We start from the raw sequence: 27,874 nt of genomic DNA, 5'->3' as shown, positions 1-27,874 counted from the left end.
TATATAAAACTTATTTAGCTCTTCAAGGCTATATCTACAATGAGATCAAAATCAAGTTAACTACCATGATGTAGATCTTTTTAAACACAGCTGTTGCTATTCAGGGTTTAGCATGGTTTCCCTGACTGCTGGAGATACAACTTTTTGTCTGAGAACTCTCTTAAAAATCAACTGACTACATAAGGGGGTTAGCCTATAGCCTGCTCTGGCTGGCACAGTTCTCAGTACAAATTCCTGTCCCCACTGATCATGGAAATCATGCTTGAGCCCAGCTGGCAGCAACAATCACATTTAACATGGTTGTCATTAACTCAATCCTATTTCCATTATACACAGAGCATAAGATCCTACCTTTATGTGCAGTTTAATCTGATTTTTTTCTTTCCCCTCCTGCCCAATCGGCTGTACTCACTACATGTTTGCTAAACCCTCATCTGCTTAATCCACGTTAACTGATTTATGGCACAGCTGATAAACAAGTTTTTCTGTGTTTAGTCAGCAAACCGCACTTCATGACTCTGCTTGATCTCTGCCAGTTAAAGCCAATGGCACCATCCTGAAACCCAGGAACAAAAAGCAAAAGAATCCAAAAGTTACAGCTGGAAAGAAGACACAAAATGCTGACCCAGCTCCCAGCGCCAGGACTGGTCTCCACTAGGCTGAGGCAAAAGGCTCTTGGATAGTGATTACTCAAATCACTTGTCCAGTCAGATTCTACCCAGTGGCACACACACTCACAAACAAATTACAATTCTTTAACCACAACATTTTTTGTTTACTGCATCAGCCAAACTAAACATTCAGCAACTGCAACTTTGAGACCATGAAGCAAATAATATTAGCTGTATTGATTTTTACAATAGTAAAGACCTTCCATTTATATATTGCCTTTCATCCTCAGGGATCCCTATACATTACAAACTTAAAACATTGAAATGAAGTTGCTTCTGGAGTGAAACACAGCAGCTGTCTGATAGGTCACCCCAACACTATATACAGCTTTTAGGCCAGAAATGCAGATGAATATATTTTTCAAACTGAAACCATTAGAGGAATTTTAGGCAGATAGAATGTAATTCCCATAGTAAGGGCTGGGCAGCAGGTCTCTTGCAAAAATATTCTATGGGATTGATAAAGGCCAAATTTTTACAATTGGAGGCTGGTGGAACATGTATGCATTTGGATATCTAAATACCCATTTGCATTTTAAATCACCACACACTCTGCACAATTGCAACCACTACATATGGGAACAAATAGTAGGTATGCAACTACATATGGACCTCAGCTTAAAAGTTTGGCCATTGGTTATCCAGACATCAGTTTTGTATCTCATCTGAAAACCAAAACTTCCCACAACACAGCAGCTTTAACACCTGGGCATTGGTTTAGTACTCATTCAGAGGGTGAATGCTGCTCCTGAATCAACAAAACTACTTCCTACAGCTCCTAGGGATTCTTCAGTGGTCTCCCATCCAATGACTGACCTGGGGCCAAACTTTCTTAGCTGGAGCTCTGGAGTCTAATCCCAGCATTACAATAGGCCTCCTGTGTGACCTTGGGCAAAACACTTAACCTGTCTGTGCCTCAGGTTCCTCGTGGGTAAAATGGGAATAACAGTATTTCCCTACCTCTCAAAGGTTGTGCAAGGCTAAATTCATTAACGTTTCTGAGAAGTTTAGGGACGAAGGAGATGAACATCACAGAGCAAGTTATAAATTAAAGAAACCCACAAGAAGTAAAGAACAAGCAGAAAAGGAACTGTAAGAAAACTTCAGTCCTGGTTCCTCCCCATGGGTAAATAAATCTGTGATGATCCCTTAAAAACGAGCCAGATTAAAAGATATAATCCAGAAGGAAACCTTACCCTAGGATTGTGGAATAAATCATGTCTCCATGAAAGGGAAGAGGTTGCTTACCGTCTGAGTGCATTTGTTAGTTCTGCAGCCAGTTCACTCTCATTGTACGGTCTCAGCTCAGCTAGGGTTAATGGTGTTGTGGTCCCATCTGTGCATTCCTGAGAAATGAGCAAGATCACCTTACTAGGAGTTACTCCTCACCTTAAGGAAGGAACTATGTGCACCTTTAAACTCACAATTGCTTTTAAAACTGAGTCAAAATAAAATAAGTGTAAACAACACATAAGCATCATGTAGAAACATCAAGGTACGTCAATGCACCAAGAGATGGGTTAATGTACTAAATTCCACAGATTCATCCAATGTTTTACAAACCACACTATAATAAAAAAGAATTTGCATAATTCTGCTATTGAGCATACATTCTCTGGTGTCTTATTTTGACACCAGGTTTGATGGGAAAAAGCAGAGCGAGTAAACAGAAATTCAAGTGATGTGTAGTCAAAAATAAAGAAGGGAACTTGTCTGTCATTTTTTTTTCCTGCTGGGGTTTTGCAGGGACAGAGGAACAAAGGGACACAGCACCAAAGGAATGGGATTATGGGATTTCTAGGGTATCCCTATTTCCTTAGACAAATTATAAACCTAAAGATAGCAATACACAGATTTTATCTTAATTTAAAGGAGAATTATCCCCCCCCCCCCCCCAATTGTTGGTACCTTCCCTGCATTTCAAGGGGGTTTTATAATTAAATCTCTAGTCACTTACATTAGTGCTCATTTCACTAGGAACTCGGTTTATTTCTGGATACACATACCCCATCACTATTGACTTTCAAGGAGATACAACAGTCAGGTCACAATAAAGTTGTCTATAGTAGTTAGTATGCTAGTGGTGAATGAATGATTGTTGTCTCCCCAGAATTAATAACTGCAGGGAGCTGAAATGTCATTAGTTATGTTTACTCTGATTCTGGAGACCTGCATTAAGTCCTGACCTTGCCCAATTTGTCTTTGCTGCCACTACTGGTGGAGCTGAGGGATCTCATTTTCTGTTCTTTTTGCTCTTCTACTTCAGACTTCAGGTGCTCAATGTGGACTAGGTAGGCCTGTTCTTGGGCCTCTCGAGTGCTGAGTTTCAACTCCAGTGCTTTCTTCTCTTTCTCTAGCAGGTACAGTTGCGCTTTAAGCTCCGCCATCTCCTCCTATTGGAGACACACACAAGATCACACCAAGATGCCACTTCACAGAACCATATGCAAAAGGGAGACAGTGTCTTACAGTAAATGAAATCCCATTTGTGCTGCTTGCCAACAGGGGGCTTAAATTTGATTTTCAATTAATTTTTAATTTAGGAATCGCTCACATTATTCAAATGTATTATCTAAACCAATAACATTTACAGACACGCAGCAGTAGGGAAATGTCTGGTGTAAATATATTATAGTTATTGAATAATTATGTATTATTATATTGATAAGAAAAAATGACCAAGAAAATATTTGAAAAGTTAACCCCATGAGCCATAAGAGGTCCTATTTAGAGATAAGTCTGAACTGATGCACTATATATACTTCCTTTTAGTCATACCAGATTGCATTCAGATTCGTAAGACCAAATTCAGAGGCGATGTGTAACAGGATTAGTGATATGTTGAAAGTAGGTGTGAAGATCTAAGAGAAGTCTGTTAGGGTAACTTATCCTACATGTTGAGAGGTTCAAAAAAAAAAAAAAAGGTGAACATTACACATTTTTAGTTTCCTCTCTGAATCTGACACACAGAAGAGAGATACTGACACTTTACAAGAAGGAAGCTTTAATTTCAAAAGCTTGTTCCTGCAGATAATTCTGCCAGTCAGATGGTTACAATATTGCTGCAAACTTTCTCATAGCAAACTTATGTTGTATGTATATATTATAGTATCAGTGTGCCCATTCCCCATGTCCACAAGTCAGGTCTGCTCTCATAGACCATCTGAGCATATCTGAAAGTACAGCAATTATTTTCTACTGTATATGGCTTACTCCAGAAATGTGGCCACAGTTTTTACCTGAAAACATACTCTGAGGCAAAAAAAATCTGGCAGGTGTGTCATATTAATCCCAATATCTAAGTTTTCCAGCATTACCTCTATGGTCAGCAAATAACATATCAAAACATTCCAATGCTTATTTAGTTATATTAACGTTTTTATAGGGGGAGGAGAATGGCAATACCCTCTCCAAGTACTTGCCCAAAAACTCAGTGCTCAGACTATGAGACAGGGCAGTGGACATAGCTCTGATAGAGGACAGCCTTGTATTACTCAGCAATGCTGGGCTAACTAACTGCAGGCCAGTTAACTTGACATCAGTTCCTGGGCAAATTGTGGAAAGACTTACGTGGGATGCAATCAGTAAAGAATGAAAGAGTGATAGCATAATTCATGCCAATCAACATAGTTTTATGGAAATAGGTCTTGTCAGACAAACTTCGTATTATTTCTTGATGAGATCACAAGTTTGGTTGATAAAGGTAACTTGCTGATATATTATACTTAGACATGTGTTAGGCATCTGACTTAGTCCTGCATGACATTCTGACAAAAAATTAGCACTATACAAAATTAATATAGTCAATATTAAATGGAATAAAAAGTGGTTAACTGACTGACTGCAAAAAGTAACTGGAATGGGGAATCAACAACAAGGGTGTTTCTAGTGGGGTCCCTTGGCCTAGTGCCATTCAAATATCTTTATCAATCAACCAGAAGAAAATATAAAATCTTTTCTAAAATTTGTAGCTGACACAAAAATTAATGGAGTGGTAAATGATGATGGGCAAAGGTCAGTGATACAGGCAGAGTTGGAGCACCTAGTATCATTTGAACAATATGTTTTAATAATGCCAAATGGAAGGTCATATATCTAGGAACAAACAATGTAAGTCACATTTATAGGATGGGGAATTGTATCCTGGAAAGCAGTGACACTGAAAAGGATTTTGGAGTCATAGTAGATAATCACCTGAACAGGAGCTCCCCAGTGCAATGCTGTATTTAGGAGCGTAAACACAATTCTCAGATACTTAAAGAGGGCAATATTAAGTAGGAGTAGGGAGATGGTGTTACCTCTGTATAAAGTATTAGCGTGACTATTACTGGGAAACAGTATCCAGTTCTGGTGTCACATTTCAAAAAGGATGTTGGAAGATTAGAAAGGGATCAGAAAAGAGCTACAAGAATGACAAAGTCTGGCCTAATAATGAGAGACTTTAGATGCTCAGTCTATTTAGTTCATACCTCAGAGGTTAAGAGGTGACTTGACCATGGTCTATAAGTACCTACACAGGGAGGAGATTTCTTATCTCTTTCATCTAGCAGAAAAAAGCATAATGAGATCTAATAGTTGGAAGTTGAAGCTAGACAAATTCAGACTCATAATATGGGTCTTTAACAATGAAGGTAATAATTAATCACGTGAACAACTTGCCTAGGGATGTGGTGGATTCTTCCTCACTTGAAATCATTAAATTAAGACAAGATATCTTTCTAAAAAATATGCTATAGCTCAAACAGAAATCATGGGCTTGCTATAGAAATTATTGGGTGAGGTTCTCAGGCCTGATTTATGCAGGAAGTCAGACTAGAAGCTCATAACGGTCCCTTCTGGTCTTAAAATCTGTGAATCAATGTCTTTGCTGAGTGAAGAGTGGTGCGCGTGGATGCCAAAAAGAGTACCTTCCTCCAGTTGTGCTAGATCAGGAAAGATGGTGGCTGCGAAGTAGAGCATCAGAGGTGTAAGGATAAAGCAAGAGGAAGTAGGAGGGGTTGTCACTCAATATTCTAGAAGGCTCACCCCCGAAAAAATTGTTCTCGGTGGAAGAAGAGGGAGGAAACTAAATGTAGAATTGAGGATGTTGATATGTATGCTTAGGACTTGCCTACACACAGAAGTTGCACTGGTTTAATTTAAATTGGTTTTGTTAAACTGATGCAACTTTTGTGGATGGACACTTTTATAATGATTTAAGCCTGATTATATTGATTTAATCTGGTGACAAGTTCTGGCTAAACCAATATAAGAGGATTCACACATGATGCTGTACCAGTTTAACTAAACTGGTATAAAATGATGTAATAGTTATATAGGTACACCTGTGTTGTGTAGATCAGGCCTCAGAGGTCACAGTTTAGTTCTAACTAGGCCTACTACTGAAAATCTCCATGGACCTATATCCTCTACTCCCACCCTAACTTGTGCTGCAGCAGCGTCAAGACATTGTTCTGAACTGGTGACTACTTGAGTCCCTTAAGGATGCTAGCTTTTAACAGACCCTTCTTTCCTGAGGCAATATGAAATGGAGGTGGCTTTGTTCTGCCTCTGTACACGAACCTTGGAGCGTTTTCTCAGAGTTGTACATGCACAAGTTTGTGAGTGAGGCACTGAAATGTTACTTTAGTAGTGCCGTCTCATGCTTTTGGTCTCCCCCAAGCATCTCTGCTGTCATACCTCCCTATTGCAAGCACCTGGCTTGTTGATTGCTCTGTCATAAGATTAGAACCATGGATTGAAGTCCTTGCTTAACACACACAGACCTAGTCACTGCTAATGCTGTTGCCGTCTCACTACCTGGCTACTAGAGTGTGACTTCCAACCATACGACATCTTAAGTGTCATTATCAACACTCCAGGTCTGTGAAGAGGTGCAAGGGGTCTGCCTGAGTCTGCAGACATGCTGATATGACAGCTCTCAGAGAGGAATGCCTACTCGTTGCTGTTGGTTGCTTGCTGCTGTTGGATGTAGTACAAGATACTAGGCGGAGTGCGGTGGGGCAGTTAGTTGCTGTCAAGATTAGCTTCAGGAGCTTAGTGAGGAAGCGGGAATGAGAAATCCTCCACTGTCTCCTGGGTGCAAAACAACCCACTGTCATATAACCTCTTGGCTCCCACTGCCAACTTCCACAATGCAGTTATGCATGGCAATTCACATACCTGCAGCAGAGGAAAATATGGGGGCAGCACAACAATTTAATAGAAAAATAAACAAGCACAAAGGACACTATACTGATTGCATTGGATGTGGTGGGGCAAGCAATGGGGTACAGTGTTGTGTAATACCAGGTCTAATGGACTGCCAAGGATGCAGGGCTGCAGATACGCTACAAGCTTTTAGAGATAACAGAGGGCATGCAAAAGGGTTAGGCTATATCATAACCTCGTAGAGAGGGGTACCTTGTGCACATACTTGCTACTGTCACAATGTCCTTTGGGATGTGCAAGTCCCGTAGTTGTTCAGAGCATGACTGTTAATTACCTCTTTGTAATACCATGAAATAAATCAGGGGCACAGCCAGCCAGTTATAAAATACCTTCATTGCCATGAGTTCCTGCATCAATACTGCATTTTCCAAATCTAGCCTCTGGCTGTCTCCACGAGGTTTGACATCATAACTAAGGGGATCAATATGGATGCTTTCCAGCTCCAACATGGTCAGCTTGACTGCTGCCCTGTCATTCTTCAGCTGTTGGATGTAATCCTTCAACCTCTGCTCATCCTCCTTTGTGAACTCTGTATCACAGCTACTTGCAGTTGAGCTGGTAGTGCTGGGAAGACCAAAAACAGCATCACTCACTGGAAAAAGATTCAAGTCTCTAGCCTCCCTTCCCCACATTTGAAATTTGTTTAATCAAACACCTGATTTGCCTAAGCATATTTACTTTCTCAGTCACAATGGACCATAATTTTAACAGGCTCATCATAATCAAACACGCATAGTCTACTGAGGACTGCTGCGCCAGTCTGAATGACCAAGGTTAATGGCATTGCACCAGGCACTGTGTAGTGAAATTATTACATCTGGCTCAGTCCTACAAATCCACGAATCTCTGGGGTGGCCTTGGAGGTGGCGCCAGGTAGGCTTAGGGCATGCACCCCTTTTGCACATTGATGGAGAACTTGAGAGCACAGTGTGCTGGTGTGCTGTTGTCCCTCTGGTGACATGGCCAAAGAGCACACCATACTTTTGAACATAATAGGCAACTGAAGGAAGGTCAGAATGGCCAGCAGGATCCGGTGTGTATTATACTTTTTTATATAACTACTGTAGCACTATAGAAATTTCCACCTTAGGAGCACATCTCAAACATCCAATTTTTCATGATTGAGGAGAAAATTTTTACAAGTCCTGTTTCATTATCTCAATTAATTTAAAATATATAGATAGCCTGGACCAAATGTTGCAATATGCAGAAGGAACCCCCACCACACACACCCATCTGCACTTTAAAATACAGAGAAGAAAAAAAAAAAGTTCTTCAGAGAATAAAAGATTCTCACAATATTGAGTCAACTATTTTTTCACTGCAAAGTAAGATAATTAGTTTCACTGGAATAACTGCTTTTGACACTAGACTTTTTAAATAAAGAAACAATTAAGTGCTTGTTAAATATGCCAGACTGAGAGCTATAAAAACTAAATCCTTTATCTACAGAGCTGATACAAGACAGGCAGCAGAAAGCGTCTGCATGCTGCCTCACCACTGTGCCTCAACCTTGAATGGGAATAACAATCTCTGGGTTTGAAAAGTTAGTTCAGATTCAATGAAACTGTCTGCTGATGTCCGTGCCAATTATTATGGTATTTTTTTGCTGGACACCTGTAAGAAGCAGCATGAGACCATCAGGTTGCTTCAGAAAGTTCACCCAGCTGCTGCCATGGCAATATCTTTCAGTCACTATTAACTTAGGGCCAAATTTGAAACAGTGACCAGCTACCCCAATGCTAACTTCCACAAGACATCCAAATTCCTCAACTTAGAAGTATCTAAGTCACGTTTTACAGGACTGTCTAATTAGAACTCCTTCATCTGACTTTATGGTAGCATTCCTTTTCCAAGGGTACAATTTTAAAAGAAAAACTGACAGACAATTTCAGCTTGCTCCATACATGTCACATTACGAGGAGCTTTTACAAAGGGAAAATAATTTCTAGATAAGCACTAGGGCGCCTCAATGCTCTGTCGCTATCGATGTGCATTCCAGTGTTCTAGGGAGAAGAGATTTGTGGAGGTTAATTGCAATGCTGCTTTAGTTCCTTAACATTCCACTACTGAATATAATTGCAATAACACTAAAAGGAAAAGGAACAGCACTGCATTTTCTACAATGCTACACAGACAAAGCTGCCTGCTGTCTCCTGAGGACCTGTAATCAGCTGCTGGGTGAGGGTTAAGTCATCCATTAACTGTGCCTGTCTGGAATGCTGGATGATCTCAGTTATCAGCAGGGGAATAAATCACATTCTGTACTGGGTTGCATTATTTTTCAACCTTTTTTTTGAGGAGGAAAAAAACCCACCCTGTGGACTCCTGCTGGAGCCAGGCTAATGTAATGGAAATACACTCTGCTTACACTCATGCACTGCAGAAAAAAGAAGGGGGAAAACAGGCTGGTTTTCTCTCCTTCCTCTCAATTGTGTTTGTGCTCAAACTGTGTTGATTTTAAGTTGCATCAGATAATTGCCAGTGGATCTTTCAGAGAATTCCAAGCACAGGGCAGCCTGAGAGGAAACAGAGAATTGGCAGAGCTACAAAGACTTCCTTAAGTCTTTCCCTCTCGTGAAATATCACATTACATGGCTTTACTACAGCTTTCTGCTAATTTCAAATGATTTCTTCTCTCTCTCAGGGATAACAGGCGCCGTGTTTACTAGAAGTGAAAACCATTTTTTCTTCCACTAATTCCCATCTGCAGTAAATCAGAACCCAGCTAGCCTATCTTGGGTAAAAATACGTGCAGGTTTTAATGAGTTCTCCATAATGCTTTGCTTTTCATCAGAGGATCGCAAAGCTCTTTATAAATCTCATTTAACTAGGCCTCACTACACCTCAGTGAGGCAGATATGGATGTGAAAATCAGGAAATACAACAAATTACTATTCAATTCTATATTCAAGTGCTGTTGTAGATCTCTTCGGCTCCCAAAATAAAAAGTTCTTCAGCCTTCCTGGGCTACATACACTTAGAGGCTAAACGTCAGGGACAGTATTTAGCCTGCACATACGGCCTGCATATCTGAGTTTTAGTCAGTGTTAAACTTAGCTTTCATTTAACAAAGAAATATGCTCCTTGCTCTCTTTGCTGGAAAGAGAGCTCTCAGAATGAAAACTGCGCACTGGCCTGTAAGTCTGCTGTGATGATTATTCCTAAGGCTCCCCAGGTATTCACAGTACCAGCCAGAGCTGTGCAGGACTGACTGTTCAGGCCCACAGATGTAGGTCTTTTCATTTTTGGAAACCAATCCACAGCTGTGGAAGGCAACAGCAACTTGGGTTGCTGCCAATGACGCTAGGGCTGTCTCTAGCTCAGTCCTGGCCAGCTGCCTGCAGCTGAGCTGGCTACTCTGCTGAAGCGCTAGTGAGGGAGCTGTCTCCATTACAGGCAGCCAGTACAAAGAGGACAGAAGAAAAGGAGAACTGCCCCTTGTTCCCTAATCTTGGTGCCAGAATCCCCCCACCCAGCATAAGAGAAGAGAAAAGACAATACAGGCAGCAGCGGAAAGGGATACATAGCCTCTTCCCCTACTCAAGAGGCAGAGAGAGCCCCTCTCCCCACCCCCATTTCCTGAACTGTGGAGAACAGATTTCAGTGCATGAGGCTACATGATTAAGCACTGAAACAATGCCATGATGCATAGGGGATACTGCGTAGTGATGACACATAGGACTCCTCCAAACTCACTTTGATGGCTCTCCCCAGAATTGTTAGACCAGCCCTGCTGCATCTGTGGGGGGAAAACCCCTGGCTAGAGACTGTGTAATGTTGAATTTGGCAGACTGCTGTCCCTTCCTATGGCAATCAGGGTAACAGGAGTGAGGCTAGGGAATGAACTGAACAGGCAGCATATCACAACCAGAAAAAAAAAAGATACATGATGTCTCTCTCATTGCTCTAACAATGAGCAGGCAGGGGAAAAATCATATAGCTCCCTCAGACCTCTTGGGAAAATGTTTTTCTTCTGCACATTTCCCCCACATGGTGTTCATATACAGCTGAAAGAAACATTATACCCACTCTGTTCATCACTGAAATCTGCAAGATCCCTACTTAATTTGTATATATATTTTCTATACAGAGGATACTGGATGGCGTGGTGCAATATTAAGAATTTTTTATCACTTGACATACAAGTGTATACACCCCCCCCTCACAACATATATAAAATATTTCTCTGTTTACTGATCCTGTTGAGTACATCATTTCTTTTCATTCAAGAAACCTTGTCAAGGTGACATGGATACAGCATCCCCTTATGTACTATGAATTTCTATCTGTAATAATTGTGGGTTTATAGAACTAAAATAACGTGGAATGTCCCACATCCATGTAAGATTCTTAAGTGGTAGTGTCTGCATTTGGACTTATATTTTAAGGAATATTTGTTAGGTCACATACATGCGTCCACCCATCTTCCAGGTCAGAGTGGCTCCACATCAGAGAAAGCACATCCCCGGAAGGCAGGGATAAACTTTCAGATAAACTGGCTTTATATGGGACTATAATCTCAATACTTTGGCAAAACCACTTTCTTCCTTTGGAAACCTGTTTGCTCCAAAGATGAAAGCTTGTACTGAGAGCATATCACATGCTTTGGTATTTGGAAGTATTAACATGTTTCCATATCAACATTTCCACATTTCAGCCAAGATAATCCTTTATTTCAGCTACTTATTCAAAATCCATGATGTGGTTCTGATAGGCGGATTTAGCCCTATGTTTGGATAAGTTCAAATGGTTGGTGGTAAAACATGTAGAAATGTATTCCCACTGCATGTAACGGGACAGACTGTCCCTCCTGCATTTCGATGGACGGTTGGGGTTACTAGCAGTGCAATGAAGACAAAAAGCATTCTAAGGCCTGGTCTACACTACAGAGTTTTGTTGACAGAAGTCAGCTTTTGGAGGTGTACACATTCCAATGCTCTTCCCACCAACAAAACTTTCCTGCTTTGCCAACAAAATAAAACCACCTCAACGAGAGGCATAGAGCTTTTTGCAGCAAAATTATATTGATAAAGGGCCAGTGTAGACACTGCGCTTGGTAATGTGGCTGTAAACGGCCTCCAGGAAGTATCACACAATGGCAGTTTGAACACCGCTGCCCTGCATCCAGGGACAGAGGCATCCTCCCCTCCCCCTTTAAAGGCCTGGAAATTTTTGAAATTCCACTTCCTTTTTGTTCAGCATGGAGAGCTCACATTGTATCTTCCCAGCTGACCATGATGGCTCCATGCAGCCAATGCTGTCCCAACCAGAGCTGTTAGATCTGTTGAGTGCATGGGGAGAGAAGGCTGTGCAGTCCCACTTTTGCTCCAGCTGTAGGAACTTTGATACCTACAGGCAGATTTCTCAAGGTCTTTTGGAGAAGGGCTAGAAATGGGAGATGCATCAGTGCTGGGCGAAGATCAAAGAACTCAGGCAGGTGTACCAGAAGGCTAAGGAGTTAAACCGTCGCTCCGCTGCTGCACTGAAGACTTACTGCTTCTACAAGGAGCTGGACGCCATCCTCAGCGATGAGTCAACCTCCACTGTCAAGGGTTCTGGGATACTTCGGTGGGGCTGGAGACAGCGGACACTGGACTCTACCCTGAAGACGAAGTTGTGGAGGTCGAGTTGGAGGACGAAATGGGACAAGTGACAGGGACATCTGGTGCTGGGGGAGCCAGGACCTCTTCTCAACCCCAGAGAGTCCGAGTCAGTCCCAGCCCTACAGCTCTGGTGTGCAGGATGCAGGAGAGGGGAGCTCTGGTAAGTTATCCCTTTGAGTTGATGCTGCTTGGTTATATGAGTTAGAGCTGTCCTTTGCTTTTGTTATATTTTACAAATACGTGAAGGCATAGAAATGTACAAGATTAGCTATATTTGCATGTGCTTCATATTCCCCTGTGCAGCTAAGCAGTGCGGTGTAAAAGTGTGTTAATGCACTGAAATTCCAGAGGAATTCACCAGGGAGATCTCTAGGAAACTTTCCTGGAAGTACTCACCAATCCTCTGCTGAAGGTTCCTTGGCAATGCTGCTTTGTTCTTTCCTCTGTTGTAGGAAACTTTCCGTGCCAATTGGCAATCACTTGTGCAGGGACCAAAATGGCAGACCAGCAAGCAGCATATGAACACAGTCTGAAGCTGCTCAAATGCAAAAGATGCACCCTTGCATTCTTTCTTACACTAAGGATTGAGATATTAGCTTCTATGCCCCCCATTTGTGGAAACAGTTGGCAGAATTTAAAATTTTGTCCCTAGTTACCTGCAGTGGTTAGAAAACCACCAAGACCCTTTTTCCCCATCTTGAGCCAATCCCTCTCCCCGGGGCTGAACTCACCATATTTGGGGCATTTGCTGAGCTGTGTCCTTGCCAGGGGACAGTGAGAAAGAGCTGTAATTTGCTATAGTGAGTCAATGGTGTGAGTGCACTAAAAATCATGCTTCTGTTCATTGTTTCTTGTGCTTCTGCAGATGTGACCCTCAGGGAAACCCCCTCCACACCAGCAGAACCCCTCCAATTGATAAGGAAGTGACTGAGAAGGAACAAGGAGGTGTTTCAAGATGTGCTCCAATCCTCAGAGGCTGAAAAAAGAACATAGGACATGGAGAGACACTATAAATTAAAATCATAAAATAGATAGGCAGGAGAGGAAGGAGACCCAGGAGCGAATTATAGCAGGCTAGGAGTGGATGATAAAAGTGACAGAGGAGCAAACGGAGATTTTGAAGTCCCTAATCACGCTGCAGACAGAATTCATGCATGCTTGCCCCTCACCGCCCGGCAGCTGATACAGAACTGCTTGCCATATCCTCCCCAAACTCCTCCCACATATTCCTTCCAAACTCCCGGCCCATCTTGGTACCCGTTCACTCCATCCCTTTGGACATCTTCCACAATGATAGTTGGACTTACACAGAGCTATGAGAGCCTATGCTGCCCTTCACTGTTTTCTCCCTTCCCACCAACCGCTTTGTGTGTGTTGTTAATTGTTATTTAATAAAAACGTACTCTCTGAAAGATAAACAATCTTTATTTGTCTCCTACACACAGTGGTTGCTGCTGAAATTAAATACATAGTGGTAATTGGATCATTTGCAGAGAACAGATCACGGGCAGAAATCATCCAAATTTTCATGCAAGGCAGCAAGTTAATAAAGCATGGCACAGTGCTGAATAGAAAGACACATTACTGGTGCTCATTGCCAAAATGGTGCCACACGGCCTCCCTGATTTGAATAGCCCCCCATTGTGTCTCTCTAATAGCCCTGATATCTGGTTGCTCAAAATCAGTCGCCAGTCGATCCGCCTCCACGCTCCACCCTGGAGAAAATGTTTCACCCTTAGCCTCACGAATATTATGGAATGCACAGTAGGCAGCTATGCCCATGGGAATATTTTCCTCATTTAGATCTAACCTACCATAAAGGCATCACCAAAGTGTTTTTAATCTGCCAAACACACATTCTACGGTTATTTGCCACTTGCTCATCTTGTTGTTGAAGCAATCCTGGCTGCTGTCCAGGTTGCCTGTATAAGACTTCATGAGCCATGGCAGTAAGGGGTAGACTGGGTCTCCCAGGATTACTATGGGCTTTTCAACATCCCCCATTGGAATCTTCTGGTCTGGAATGCAAGTCCTTGCTTGCATCTTTCTGTACAGGCCAGTGTTCCTGAAGATGCAGGCGTCACATAACTTCCCAACCACGCCACGTTGATGTCAGTGAAATGCTCACGGTGATCCACAAATGCCTGCAGTATCATAGAGAAGTACCCCTTTCTATAGATGTACTTTGTTGCAAGATGGTCTGGGGCCAAAATTGGGACATGCATGCCATCTATCAGCTCGCCACATTAGGGAATCCCATCGCTGCTAAGCCATCCATTATTTCACGCACATTTCCAAGAGTCACAGTCCTCTGTAGTAGAATGTGATTAACGGCCCAGCACACTTGCCATAACAGCGCCAACGGTGGACTTCCCGACTCCAAACTGATTCGCAACTAACCTGTAGCAGTCTGGAGTTGCCAGCTTCCACAAGGAGATCACCAGGTGCTTCTCCATTGAGAGGGCAGCTCTTAATCTGGTGTCCTTGCACCGCAGATCAGGATGAGTTCTGGACATAGCTCCAGAAAAGGGGTTTTTGCGCATCCGAAAATTCTGTAGCCACAGCTCATCATCCCAGATCTGCATAATGATGTGATCTCACCACTCAGGCTTGTTTCACGCACCGAAAAGCGGCAGTGCACCATGTGCAGCAGCTTCATAAATGCCAAAAGTAATCTGGCGTTGTTTCTTTCCATGGCACACAGCAGGTCAGGCACCTCTGATTCCTGTTCAGATTGGGAGTTCATTATATATTGTATGACCATCCGCGATAGTCACAACAGTGCAGAGCAGTGCAGATTCCATCCTTTCAGATAGAGATGGCGGGCGCACAGTAAACAGAGGCCATTGAAAAATGCCACAAAACACAGACAGAAACCCATGGAATGATAGGAGAGAAAAAACTGCATCATGGGATGTTGAGCACCACCCATAATGCACTGTGATCCACTCTGCCTTCCCACAACTCCCAGCGGCAGAAGGTGGCAAGTGGCACAGTGGGATAGCTTCCCTCAGCACACTGCTCTCACTGTCAATGGGAGAGCACCAACTGTGGACGTGCTCCACTGACAAAAGGAGCATTGTGTGAACATGCACAAGCAATGTAATAGCAGCACTTTTTGATTGTCGGCGTAACTTGTGTCGACAAAACTCTATAGTGTAGACAAGGCCTTAGTCATTGCAATAGCAACATCCTCTCTCTCATTTCATTCTTTTTACAGGTGAAGTCAGTTGGATCTTCTTGGAAATGAATGTTTCATGGTTAGCCTCTGTCCATTAAAACAATTATAACTTCCACAAAGCTATTTTTATTTTCAAAAATGAATTGGCAATATAGTTGGGTTGCTGCCAACCAAATGAATTGAGATGCTCACTATTATTTTATTCACTTCACTGGTAACAACCTCTATGCTGGTTTTTCATTTAATCTCAGATGCTCCCTTTTACAATCTTTAAGCCCCTTGTCACCAGTGGTTGCCCTTGCTTGTGTTCTTGGTAACGTGTTCAGTGACTTGACATTCAACACCTCATTCATGAAGCTAAAGTTAAGGCTGGGTCAGCACTTCCATTATAAACCTGTTTTGTGGGGTTTCAATGCATGAATTATTCGCTTTACCACAAAGTCTTAGCCAAAGAGAGGGTTCCCCCCCTCCCCTTTACAAGCTTTAAAGAAAAAAATGTGCTCAGCAGTTTGAGTTAGAAGATCTTCATTATTACTACTTTTGTTTACCAAGATCAGGCTTGTGTATTGAGATTATTTTGTAGACACATAACAGGGATGGCCAAATAGGCTTGGGAGCTGCATAGAGCTCTGTTAACGTGTGGCTCGCGGAGCTCCCTATGCCCCCCTCCTCCAATCTCCGCCTACCAGATTGGGGTGGGGAGCTTGGAGCTTCTGCCGTGTGGCAGGGTGTTGGGGCTAGAGGATTCTGCCCAGTGGGAAGGGGGTTTTGGGGAGTCGGTGGGGTGGAGGAGGGTCAGTAAGTTTGGCCAGCCCTGGCATATAATATAAAAAGGTTTTCATTTCAGAGGTTAAATGCAATCAAGGGAGGAATTTGTCTGTTATTATGAACTGTTCCCAAACCGTGGTCCACAGGGCACTTGCTGGTGTTATGGAACTGGCTCCTCTTCTTGTTTCCATCTGCTCCTACAGGCCTTCCGGTTACTCCATTACAAAAACAAAAAGCCCTCAGAAGCAGCTGGAAACAAGGAGTCAGCTTTGCTGCCTCTGCTGGGGAGACTGTCACAACAGAGGTGAGAAGATGGAATCCACCTTCAGTGACCGCAGCCCACCAGTGTGGCTGGAGCTGCTGCCAGCCCGCAGCATGAAAGGACCATATAATACAGAAGGGCAGCAAGTCCAGGGCAGCAGAGAAGGATGGAGCCACAAGAAGGGAACCAAGTGGTACGCAGGTGCGTGCAAGTGGAGGGGAAGGGCAGGCAGCACAGAAGCATGGAGGGGGTGGCAGCAAGAAAGATAGAGGATGAGAATGGACTGCAGGGCAAGATGAAATGAAGAACGAAAGAAGAGAGTCAGTTTTCTTCATAAAGGGCAAAACGCAAACTGAATTAAAGACAGTTAAAAATACATACCTATTTTTCTAACATCCTTGTCCTATCTAAGCAAACACTGTAGTTGCTACAAAGATGTTATGTGAACATGAACAGGAGTGGGGTGGGTTTATGAGACTATTCACTATGGAGATGTGGGCCACATTATGGAGAAGTCTGAGATCCCCTGTGTTACATCATCTAATTGCCTTTGTCCTCTGGATGAAAACAATGGGGGAAAAGAGGAGATTTTGGGCAAACGTTGTGCATCCCCTCTTGAAGTTTCAAAGGTATTTATATGTGGATTTAAAAAAGGGAAGGCAGAGCAGTCTGGTGGATTGACTAAGGAATATGGAGTCAAAATCGCCTGAGTTTTCTAAGCCCTACTCTGACTGCTCCTGACTTGCTGTGTGGTCTTTAGCCACTGACGGGAACCTCTGTTTGTCTCAGATTCACTGTCTATAAAAAGGAGATAACATTTAGTAACCTTCTTTGTAAGGAAGTTGCAAGGATAAAGTCCGCCTACATTGAATGCAGCTGCAACATTTATTCAGTCATACTCTCTTGTCGTGTGTAACCATTCAACTGTAATATCAGCTATATTCTCCATATCAGGGAAATTTATCATGCAATGATAGAGGAACAGACTCAAGCTAATAAGTCTCACACACAAATTTACATATATACATAATATATAGAGATACACATCTGTATCTATATACAAATTCCTTTCATCTGCACCTTCACAGATCATATTCTACAATCTTCTACATGTTAAATCTGAAATTCCACTCTATTCTAAGCATGTGTACATGCTGAGACATTGTCTAGTCAACCAAAACAAATTTTACACACACATGCACACAGCCAGTGGAACACAGAGATCATTAGTTTCATTGCTCTACAAAACCAGTGCACATATATGCGGTATGATTTTTTTCAGTTCTATCACTCAGCCAAATGAAATCTGATTTCCACCAGATCAATGAAACTAGGACAACATCTATGGAGTATATGCAGCCTTGTCAAATGTCAAGTTTCCAATATCAAAGCAAGGCTGCAAAAAACCTAAATTTTTCTCTACTTGCATCATAGAAATCAGTTCAATTGTTTTTGGTGAAACTTTCAGGGGGAAAATAATCACTCCCTGATTGAGCAACCAAATAACCACAAAAAGATAAAACTTTGAGAAGATTATAAACAACCAAAAATGACCCTGTAGAATATAAATGCTTAAGCAACCTCAGCAAATGTGTTTCTATGTGTGCTACATACACTAGCATATACCCAGACAAATGTACATGTATGCATATGATATTTTAACACTCAGACTATGAAAGATAGGGTCAAGTGACCTGAAATAGTTTTGTGTAACTGCATTCCTGCTTGTCAATATTTTCAGCATCAAAAGCTATTGATTTGCTGGTAACAAACACTGTGCCATGAACTCAATGCATGAACTCAAACACCATCTCCTCTCTACAGGGTAACTCTGATACTGCAGCATATTTTTAAAGCAAAATGACCCTTTTAGTTTTAGAGATTTACATTTATCTCATGTTTGATGCAGAATTTGGCCATGTCTCTTAGTCATTTGCTTTTTTTTTTAGGCGTAATTAATAAGAATTTGGAGGGGGGAAGGAATGATAAGGTCCTAACCAACTTTATATAAAAACATTAAAAAAAGAAGAAATTTGCTTAAGAAACTGAGTAAACAATTTTAAGTGAATCTGAGGGATAGAAACTGTAAATTAATCCAGAAAAATCTTCACCTATAGTTATAGTAGATGGTTACTATTATTATTGCGAGAAATCTGCCAACCTTCCAGATCACCAAGAAATTATCCTGTCTCCTCTAATTTAGGTTGGCAGTGACCCAAAAATTATTTCAGGCCAGCTCAACAACATAAGGTTGTGATGTGATGGGACATAATGTTACATCAGGGCTTTGCAATGCAACAAATTGGTCATGAAAAGCACTAACAGAGCTAAGAGAGGGTCATGGGATCCTGTGAGATAAAACAAAAGTTTCAGCAGAGATTAACTAAAACCGATGTACATTTAGAGCAAGAAGGTATTTTAGAAAGCATAACACAAAACACATAGACTAGAGCATTGGTTCTCAAACTGGGGATCGCAACGTGGTTATGTGGGGGTCATGAGCCCCGACCCGGTCAGGCACAGAGCTGTGAGGCTGGCACAGCACCACCCACACGGCTGTGAGCCCAGCCAGGCATGGGGCTATGAGCCAGTGGAGGAACATGGGGGAGAGGCGGTGAGCAGTGATATACAGATACTGCTCACCCACCCTCAACATTCCTCCACAGGCCCCTAGGGGATTGTGTGTGGGTGGAGGGGAGGGAGAGAGAAAAGGGAAGGGGGAAGAGAGCGAGGAGCAATGCCAGGGCTCCCTGCATCCAGGTCACTTCCCCCACCATTTTCCCCAGAGCTGTGCTGTGAGGGGAGCATCAGGAGCTGCTACTCTCTGCCATCCCTTTATGCAGGTCAGATAAGGAAAGTGACCTAGATGCAGGGAGCCCTGGCATTGCTCCGTGCTCCCCACCACATAGCCTAGGGGTGCATGGAGGAGTAGCATTCGAGGGGGGAGTGAGCAGCAATACCAGCACTCCGTGCATGCAGGCCAGTTTCCTCATCTAGGTGCAGGAGCGGGGAGCCTGAGGCAATGGGGGGACACCCATGGGGGTCAGAGGGTCACACTCAGAGGCTTGCTGTGTAAAAGGGGTCACCAATACAAAAAGTTTGAGAACCACTGAACTAGAGTTTTTCAATTGTAGGGAAAACAGCTGTCCCATGGCTTGACCTCAGCCAGAGAGTTCAGCTATTATATTCCAAAGTCTTTTTCCAACACACAAGAGAATTTCTTGCCACTGTAAACCTCAACTCCAATCAATATCTTTTTGTACACAAACATACACACACAAAGTATAAATATGCTGTATATAAACGTACTGAAGAAGTAGCTGCTCCCAGAAATATTTGAACTAGAGCATTTTTGTAATAATAGTTCATTTAAGTTTTATTATTTTAGAAAAATTCCAAAATCCTGATTTTTTCTTCTGGAAAAATCCACTCTAACATAAGAAAAGTTTGCCCACCAGTCAATATTTGTCTACAGTTTCAAGTGCTGAAGGGAGGGCTTTGGAGATACCAGGGTTGTAATGAAAAATCATGATGACTGCTGGCAAAATAGTTCTCTGCTCCTTATTCTGTTTCTGTGAGAAGTGAAATGGTTATAGCTGTGACATTTAAAAACAACAAGTCTTGCACATCCAAAAGCTTATGAAAACCTTGATGAGAGCACTTTTATGGTTTCCAGTTCCTTGGAAATCTGTGATGCCCTCATACAATAGAGGTGAACATGAAGTACATGCTTCAAGTTTCAATGAGATGGGAAGGAGAGGAAGAGGGAAAGAGAGAGAGAGAGAGAGAAACAGAATCACTGAAGTAAAAAATGTTATGGTTTTGCCCTTTATGGGAGAGATCAAAGATCAGAATCACCCGCTCGCAACAAATCCATACAAAACCCTTCTTGGAAGGAGCTTGCTCAAAGTCTGAGAATAAGCTCACTGAACCATGGGGGTGATTTAAAAAAATAAAAACAAAAAGAACGCAGCAGACAGACGTGAGGATGGATGTTGAATAAATGGAATACAACATAATCTACTCAGATCTGAAACCAAAGGCCTGGGGAGTAATAGGTTCAATGAGCTGCAGTTACCTGGTGTGGCTGTTGGATGACAAGCTCTCCCAGGGTTGTACACTACAGCCAGTGATCGCATAGGCTCCCCCGCAGCTGCCGTCTAATTTCATCAGCAGGGCTTTTGCTGCATTCTCAGCTGTTTTCCTGCAGTCGTGAGCTCTCTTGAGCATCTGGGTAATGTTCTCATCACCTGTTTGGTCCCCTAGTTTGCAAGCAATAATCAGTGTCAGAGCTTTGAAGAGCATTAATAAAAATTAATACGAGAATACAGACTCTTAGATATATTTTCACTTATGCTGAGACTAACACCTAGCTAGCAATTTGTTATCTAAGTGAGACTTTAGAGAAAAAGAGCAAAGCTATAACATGTATTTGTGTTTTTTGTGCTAGAACTAAGTACATACATGCTGCCATCAGACAGGACAAGTAAGAGAGAGCTTGCTCTGTGCAAGACCATGATTTATCCCCATTTGAGCCAGGCATTGCACATCCACATTTTATGCTTGCTGAATAAACTACATACCCTCGAATGTTAACTGTTTAGAAAGAATTAAAATTATGGAAGCGAGAGTACCAGCTACAAGGAGTGGGCTGGTTGGGCTCCTCTCCTTGGCAAGATGCAGTAACAACTCCCATGTATTTTCCATGTAGGGTGTTGCTGTAAATCTTCACTGATCTTCAGAGCCGCAGAGAGAGGAAAATTATCTGTGTTACCAGCAATAAGGATACAACAGGCAGCGTGACAGGTAGTGAGAGGCAGCATATTCTAGTGGAGAGCGCACAGGACTGGGAGTTGGGAGACCAGTATTCCATTCCCAAGTCTACCACTAAACTTGTTGGGGGACTTGAGGCACGTCACTTGACCTCTCTAGGCTCCTGCATTCCCTCCCACCCATTTTGTCTCTCTTGTCTATTTAGATTGTAAGGTCTTCACAGCAGGAACGGTCTTTTATTATGGGTCTGTACAGTGTCTGGCACAATGGGGCCCCAATCTCAGTTGGGGTTTTGGTGCTAATGTAAAATAAAAAATAAATAATACAAAGAAATAAAAGCAGAACATGCCAGGAAGTTCAAAGTGGTGAATTTTGTGCAACATCCTCCATTAAATCAATCTATTGGTCATGGAAGTCGCAGGAAGAATAACGTTAAGCTTTCACATTGTACTTCCATGTCTATCAAAATTTCAACACCCCCCCCCCCCCCCCCCCCCCCCCCCCCCATACAAATCTTAAACAAAATAATATTATCCCAACCCTTTCATCCTGGGGTTTTCTGGTGGCTGACATCAGAAACTGTCAAGGTCATTCTCTCAAAAATCTAGGACTCGGTAAATGTGACTTCAGTGTCTGATTCTACATTTCTATTCACAGGCCAAATCCTGAGGTGCTTACTCAGACTTTATTTGGTCAGTAGTCAGGCAAGTTTCCCACTGAAGCCAGGTAGTTTTACCTGCAAAGGACTGAGTAAGGGCATTAGGATTTGGCACCAAATTGATTATTTTAACTAACAGACTATCACGGTAACTCCAAGAAGTAGATTCATAGTGCTATAAAAATCATTAATGAATAATAAAGACATATTCTGGGATTTGAGATAATTTTGAAAATGTATATTTCCCTGCTATATTGAGACAGCTCTCAGGGGGTGGCTGTTCCTTGTATAACTTTAAATATAACTAAACTAATTTTTACTTTAAACTAATGCCAAAACAAAAATTTCTTGTCAGGCCAAGACACTTCTGACTAAATTTCACACTGAAGTAAAGTTTTACAGCCAAGCTACAACCTCCTGAAAAACAAGATTGATGATGGAAAATGCTGGCACAGTCTCCACTATAAGGCTGAGAGTGGTAATGCTATCATTAAAAATAAAAAGTTGACGGCAGACCTCTGAATAAACATAGGTCAGACCCTCTCTTTTATAACCTGAACACAGAGCAGAAAACTAATACTTTCCTTTCTGGCTTTACTTCTTGGCCATCTGACTAACAAAATCTAAGACCTCGTGCATACTTGCTCCTAATGCCTTCTCATAAAGAAACAGCAGCACAAATTCAATACCAGGCTTATGAAAGAAAGCACTAGACTGAAGGGCTAAACTCTAGAGAAAAATTGAAGTATCTGCTATGACCTTTCCTGCATGACATACTCTGCAAGGAGAAACACGCCTACATAAAGACTTGCGCAAACCATTAGGAGAGATGCAAACTAAACTGCCTGGAAACACCACAATAACTGTGGATCATTGCATCTAGTCTGCAGAAACAAGAGGTTGAACTCATCCATCTTGTGGCTCTGAAGCCAGCTGATCGTTTGGTCCTTAAAAGCTCTCAGTTTACATTTCAGTGGTTCTTGAAAAACGGGTGCTATAAAATTAGTGTCTAAAACAAGCAGTTTCTAGGTTTCAGCACAGTATGGAAAGCTGTTTTTCTGTCTCTGAAGGTTTCATATCCCTCCCTCCCCCACAAGATCACTACTACCACCCCCTCCCATCAGTAAGAACAATGAGCATCTGTAAAACTAACAGGTAGTTTTCACAGTGCAAACACACATCTTCTAACAATAAACAGGACCTCTCTGTGCATGGAACTTACATGTAACGTGTTGAAAATGGATCCATAAGTGGTTCACTCTGTTATTAGGAAAGCACCATCCCCCAAAGAACATTTTCAATGGCAGTGTTAACTAGTGTCAGTGTGTGCTGCTGAGTAACAAAATGAAACAGAATACCGCAGAAAACAGAGGCCAAAACCTCAGTCCATGCAGTAAAACATTTGAATGAAGATGTTAAAACACAAAAGTCCCATGGGAGCATGGAGTCAAAGACTACACTTGGTATTTTATCGGCATTATGGCATATTTGAGTGTATGGATTTAAGACTAGATTTTTATAATACAGACACAATTTTTGTGGGTAAATACTGTGGCAATGTACATAACTGTGGTAATTGCAACTGCAAATTATGTGACTCCAACCACTGCATTGAGTATGTGAAGTGCATGCTTGGGTGCTGGGAAGTATCTGTTCAATCACTGGGCTTGGTATATGGTTATTGCCCAATAAAAGTAACCCCACAAGTCCAGAAGATCCATATACGGTATTACAGGAGAGGCTTTATTTTAACCTGCCTGTAATTTTTTGTTTTGGTTCCAGTCCTAATTTTTTTGTGTGTCAAATGTTTTATTTATTCAGTTGAAAACATGAAAATAACTTGAACATACTTGACTGGTGGGTCGCAAGCTGTCAGGAGATGATTCATGGTTGCAACCATCCCTTGTAAACCGATAAATGTTAACTGAAGTGCAGAATGGGATTTAGAGAGTGACTCATTGCGATCTTACCGACAGATCCGACGCCTGCAGCTCTGAACTGACCCAGAATGAGACTCTGTTCACTTTCTGCCAAAGCCAGCAGCAGCTCATATGCTTCTATGCACTGTTCACTGAAACGAAAAAACAACACAATATCTGCAACTGAGATAGAAGAATCAATATCAGCAATCAACACTGGACAAGTCGTAGTTGAAGAATGAGGCTGTTCCCTTCTACCTGTATGGTAGCAGGAACATTACATGACTACAGCTGTGTCAGTAACTGAGTTTTTGATTTGCTGGCCGTTCTGAAAATCGGGAAAAAAATTAGTTCAGGTCAGACCAACTCTGAATTTTTTTGAAATATTTGGTGCGCAGAAGTAGTTGACAGAAAGCCTGTTTTGGGTCAAATGAAACATTTCACACTTGAACTTGGGTCTTCCCATTCCAAGGAGAGTGTGCTGACCACAAAGCTACAGAGTCACTCTCTCTCTGGCTCACTGAATATTTAAGTATTTTAAACAAAATGGAACAGTGTCAACAGGAGATACCGAAAGAGACCCATCTATAGCCCAGTGGTTACAGCAGTCACCTGAGCAGAAAGAGGCCAAGTTCAGGACCTGCTATTCACACAAAATGGAAGCGCTTCAGTAGGAGAACTTAAGAGGGACCCATCTCAGAATCGCCTAGAGCCTGGTGGTTAGGGCAATCAGCTGCAAGAGGGAAGGCACTGTTCCAGAGTGGAGATTTGAACTGGGGTCTTCCACATCTCAGATGAGTTCCCTAACCACTGGACTAAAGATTCTGAGGCCACCACTGTCACCACCACTTCCCACTTTGTGAATGGTGCCTAAATCCATTGTAAATCTCACCTGGAAAAAAAAATATTTTTTTTTGCTGCCTGAAACTATTTGGAGACTTCATGTCAAATTTGTGAATAGTTTCAGGTTGACCGAAAATGGGTTTTTCAGTAAATAGACTATTTTTCAAAATAAATCCAGTCAGCTCTATACATGAAATATGTAGCTTCTCCCATAAATGGTCAACAAGGCCTCCCCTTGGATAGACAGCCTGTGAATGGTGTCCCCAAGTTGGCCCTAACTCATTTAACAAGAGAAAATAGGAGGGCGGAATGACCAGTGAGAGTTGATCTTATTTATCTTCAGAGGTGTAGGTAATACAAGAGAGTAATCTGACCAATAGGGGAGGCTATTTCTTGTAAAGTTGCCTTTCCAATTCTCCATACTGTTCAGAAACGTTAGCAAAATATGTTAAAAATGAATTCCCCGTTCAAGTATTAAGATTTTCCCTAAACTCATTTCCCCACTCCAAGGAGATCACTACTAAACACACCAGGGAACCACTCATTTCTGCTTTGTTTAATATGTAAAAAATATATATATTTATATATATATATAAAGTTTATTTAAGGTCAACGTTCATTAAAATGAACAGGATTTGCCTTAATGTCACAAGTGTTTGCTTCAAATTAGTCACGGTCAAAAGAATGCTAGTGACACCATTTTTCTTTTCTTTTCTTTTTTTTTAAAAAAAAACAAATATTTTAAAGCAAATATAGTTATTTGGTACCAAATCCTGAGGTGTACCTCACAGTTCCTACTGAAGTCAACTTAAATCACACAAATCAGTGGGAGTTGTAAGTTTTCTCTTTAGACCATCAAGCTTGTGAAAGATGCCAGACTGACAGCAGGAGAAACTGAAGTCTCCTATTTATCCATCCAAAGGACAGCTAAAGCACAGACAACTCCAGCACAAGCTTCTTCACAGTGCTCCTCCAACATGCCCCAACCTTCATCTGGAGTGGTAAATGTTAGAGTGTGAGAGGGAAGTTTAGTCATTTTACCTAGTGTATTCTTAGCCTCTTGTTGGGATGGCTAATGATGATGGCTGTCTATGTGATGAGGACACTGGACTGCGAGCACCCAACACACTTCGAATAGGGCCAGAGACAGACTTAATATTTCTCAGACTCTGATTCATTTCCTTTAGTTAAAGAAATATTGAAAAAATATTCCCAGCAATGTCTATCACATTAACATCATGAGTTGTTTCATCATCATCACTTTTTCTTTAATTTATTTATTTTCTTCTGTAAAACCTGAAATGCTTGTTTCATGCACATATGAGCAGGGAGAAAAACTATGAACAAATTTCCCTAATTCTAATCTTCATTCGGTATTAACAAAAAGAAGAGATAAAGTTATTTAGTGCGACAGAGCTGAATTCATCCCTGATGCAACTCCTCTGACTACACTTGAGTTTTCTGTCAAACAATAACTAAATGCTTGAAAGTTATCTAACCAGAGCATCATTATTCACACCAGAATGGAACAGAAGCAGGTTTACAATTGCAGAACAGCAGCTTTATCTTCTATAGCTCTGTAGCAAGTCTTGTCCTTTTACTTTTTCAGGCTGAAATTCCCTGTCCATGTACTTACATACCTGTACTGCAGTGCAAGTCTGAGTGCCGTGGCATTGGACTCATATTTCCCAACCAGCATGCTCATCCTCTCAGCATTGCTCTTGCACTCCTCCAGCGTTATTGTCAACAAGTCATTCTGGGATTTTAAGTGCTCAATACGGCTGTAGAGAAGGAAATAAGTTTTAACCTTCAAATAACGCCAGAAGTCTATTTGTCTTGAAAACTACAAATGATCCCGGTTTAGAATATCAAAGAACGTTTGGCCGGTGGTATTTTTAAGTACTACAGCGAAATTGATTGGTTCTATGTACCGTGACAAGAATACAGGAGAATGTTTACTTAGATCAGAGGCAACACCTCCCCTGCCTCCACCCCTTTCCTTCCCTCCTCTCCCCCCTCCCCCCCAAAAAACAAAAAAAAAACAAACCAAAAAAACCCCCAAACCCTAAAGAACCAACCAATGAATAAAACATCCCTTTTTGAATTATCTGTTGGTTTCTTGTTGCAGCAAGCCTATGTAACAGTGTGGTATTACTATTATCCTTATCCTCCATCTACTTTTCCTTCCTACTTTTTGGTAATCCTTGCATCTTGTCTTAAATTAACTTATAAGTTCTACAGGACAGGAGCAATGCAAAATATGATTATGCAGCTGCATAAATTACCTCTCTTTGAATCTGCTGCATCCTTTTGCTCCAGGACGTAAGCTTACACTTAAAATAATACTCTAAACATTACGGTTACAAAAATAACTTTCAAAATGAGAAGTGACTGTAAATGATGTAGAGAAATTTCTGACAATCTGGCAGCAGCCTTAAACAGTAGGTCATACTAGGCGTGAACTGCTCCCTTCCTCACAATGCCTCGTTAACTCTGAACTCTGACAAGAAGGTCTTGTTTATAGGAACACTTACTTCGCAGCAAGCTGTGGTGTAAAGCTACCTTGCACCAGCCTGCTGTGCACTAACTGTCCATGTGAGCCTGCTGCCCTGCACCAAAAGTGCCATAGCGTGCTTTGATCTACCCCGTTTCAAAGCGCACCATGGAACTTCCAATGCACACCAACAAGATCCACATGGACAGTTAGTGCGTAGCAAGCTAGTATGAAGTAGATTTCCACCACAGCTTGCTGCGAAGTAAGTGTTCATGTAAATAAGCCCCAACACTTTAAATGTCAATACTGTTGACTATTTCATTGCCTATCATTGCGGCAAAGACATCAAGCTGCTGTACTTATTCATCATTGCTGAACGGAGCAACAGGATACCGCTAACTGCCATAAAGGTTTTCTTAGGAAGGGAATAAGGAATACCAATCATTGCTCTAAAAAATTTATCGTTACCCCCTTATCACCTCTAAATGG

At 41.8% G+C, this 27,874-nt stretch overlaps 1 protein-coding gene across 3 annotated transcripts in view; it reads right to left on the bottom strand.

Annotated features, from left to right (window-relative positions):
* MCC (MCC regulator of WNT signaling pathway) overlaps nt 1-27,874 on the bottom strand; it is a 220,996-nt gene that overhangs the window by 19,998 nt on the left and 173,124 nt on the right. For all 3 annotated transcript variants that reach the window (XM_067568942.1, XM_067568940.1, XM_067568941.1), the window contains 6 exons: nt 26,532-26,672; nt 24,100-24,200; nt 20,777-20,960; nt 7,211-7,445; nt 2,858-3,064; nt 1,920-2,017 (listed from right to left, as the gene is read on the bottom strand). In XM_067568942.1, coding sequence (XP_067425043.1) covers nt 1,920-2,017; nt 2,858-3,064; nt 7,211-7,445; nt 20,777-20,960; nt 24,100-24,200; nt 26,532-26,672 — 966 coding nt within the window. The remainder of the gene's footprint in view (nt 1-1,919; nt 2,018-2,857; nt 3,065-7,210; nt 7,446-20,776; nt 20,961-24,099; nt 24,201-26,531; nt 26,673-27,874) is intronic.

Source organism: Emydura macquarii, unplaced genomic scaffold (genome assembly GCF_026122565.2).
Source record: "Emydura macquarii macquarii isolate MOO-44397 ecotype Brisbane River unplaced genomic scaffold, CSIRO-AGI_Emac_v2 contig_2897, whole genome shotgun sequence".
In the NCBI taxonomy this organism is placed as follows: domain Eukaryota; kingdom Metazoa; phylum Chordata; order Testudines; family Chelidae; genus Emydura; species Emydura macquarii.
This window is presented reverse-complemented; position numbering and strand designations above follow the sequence as displayed.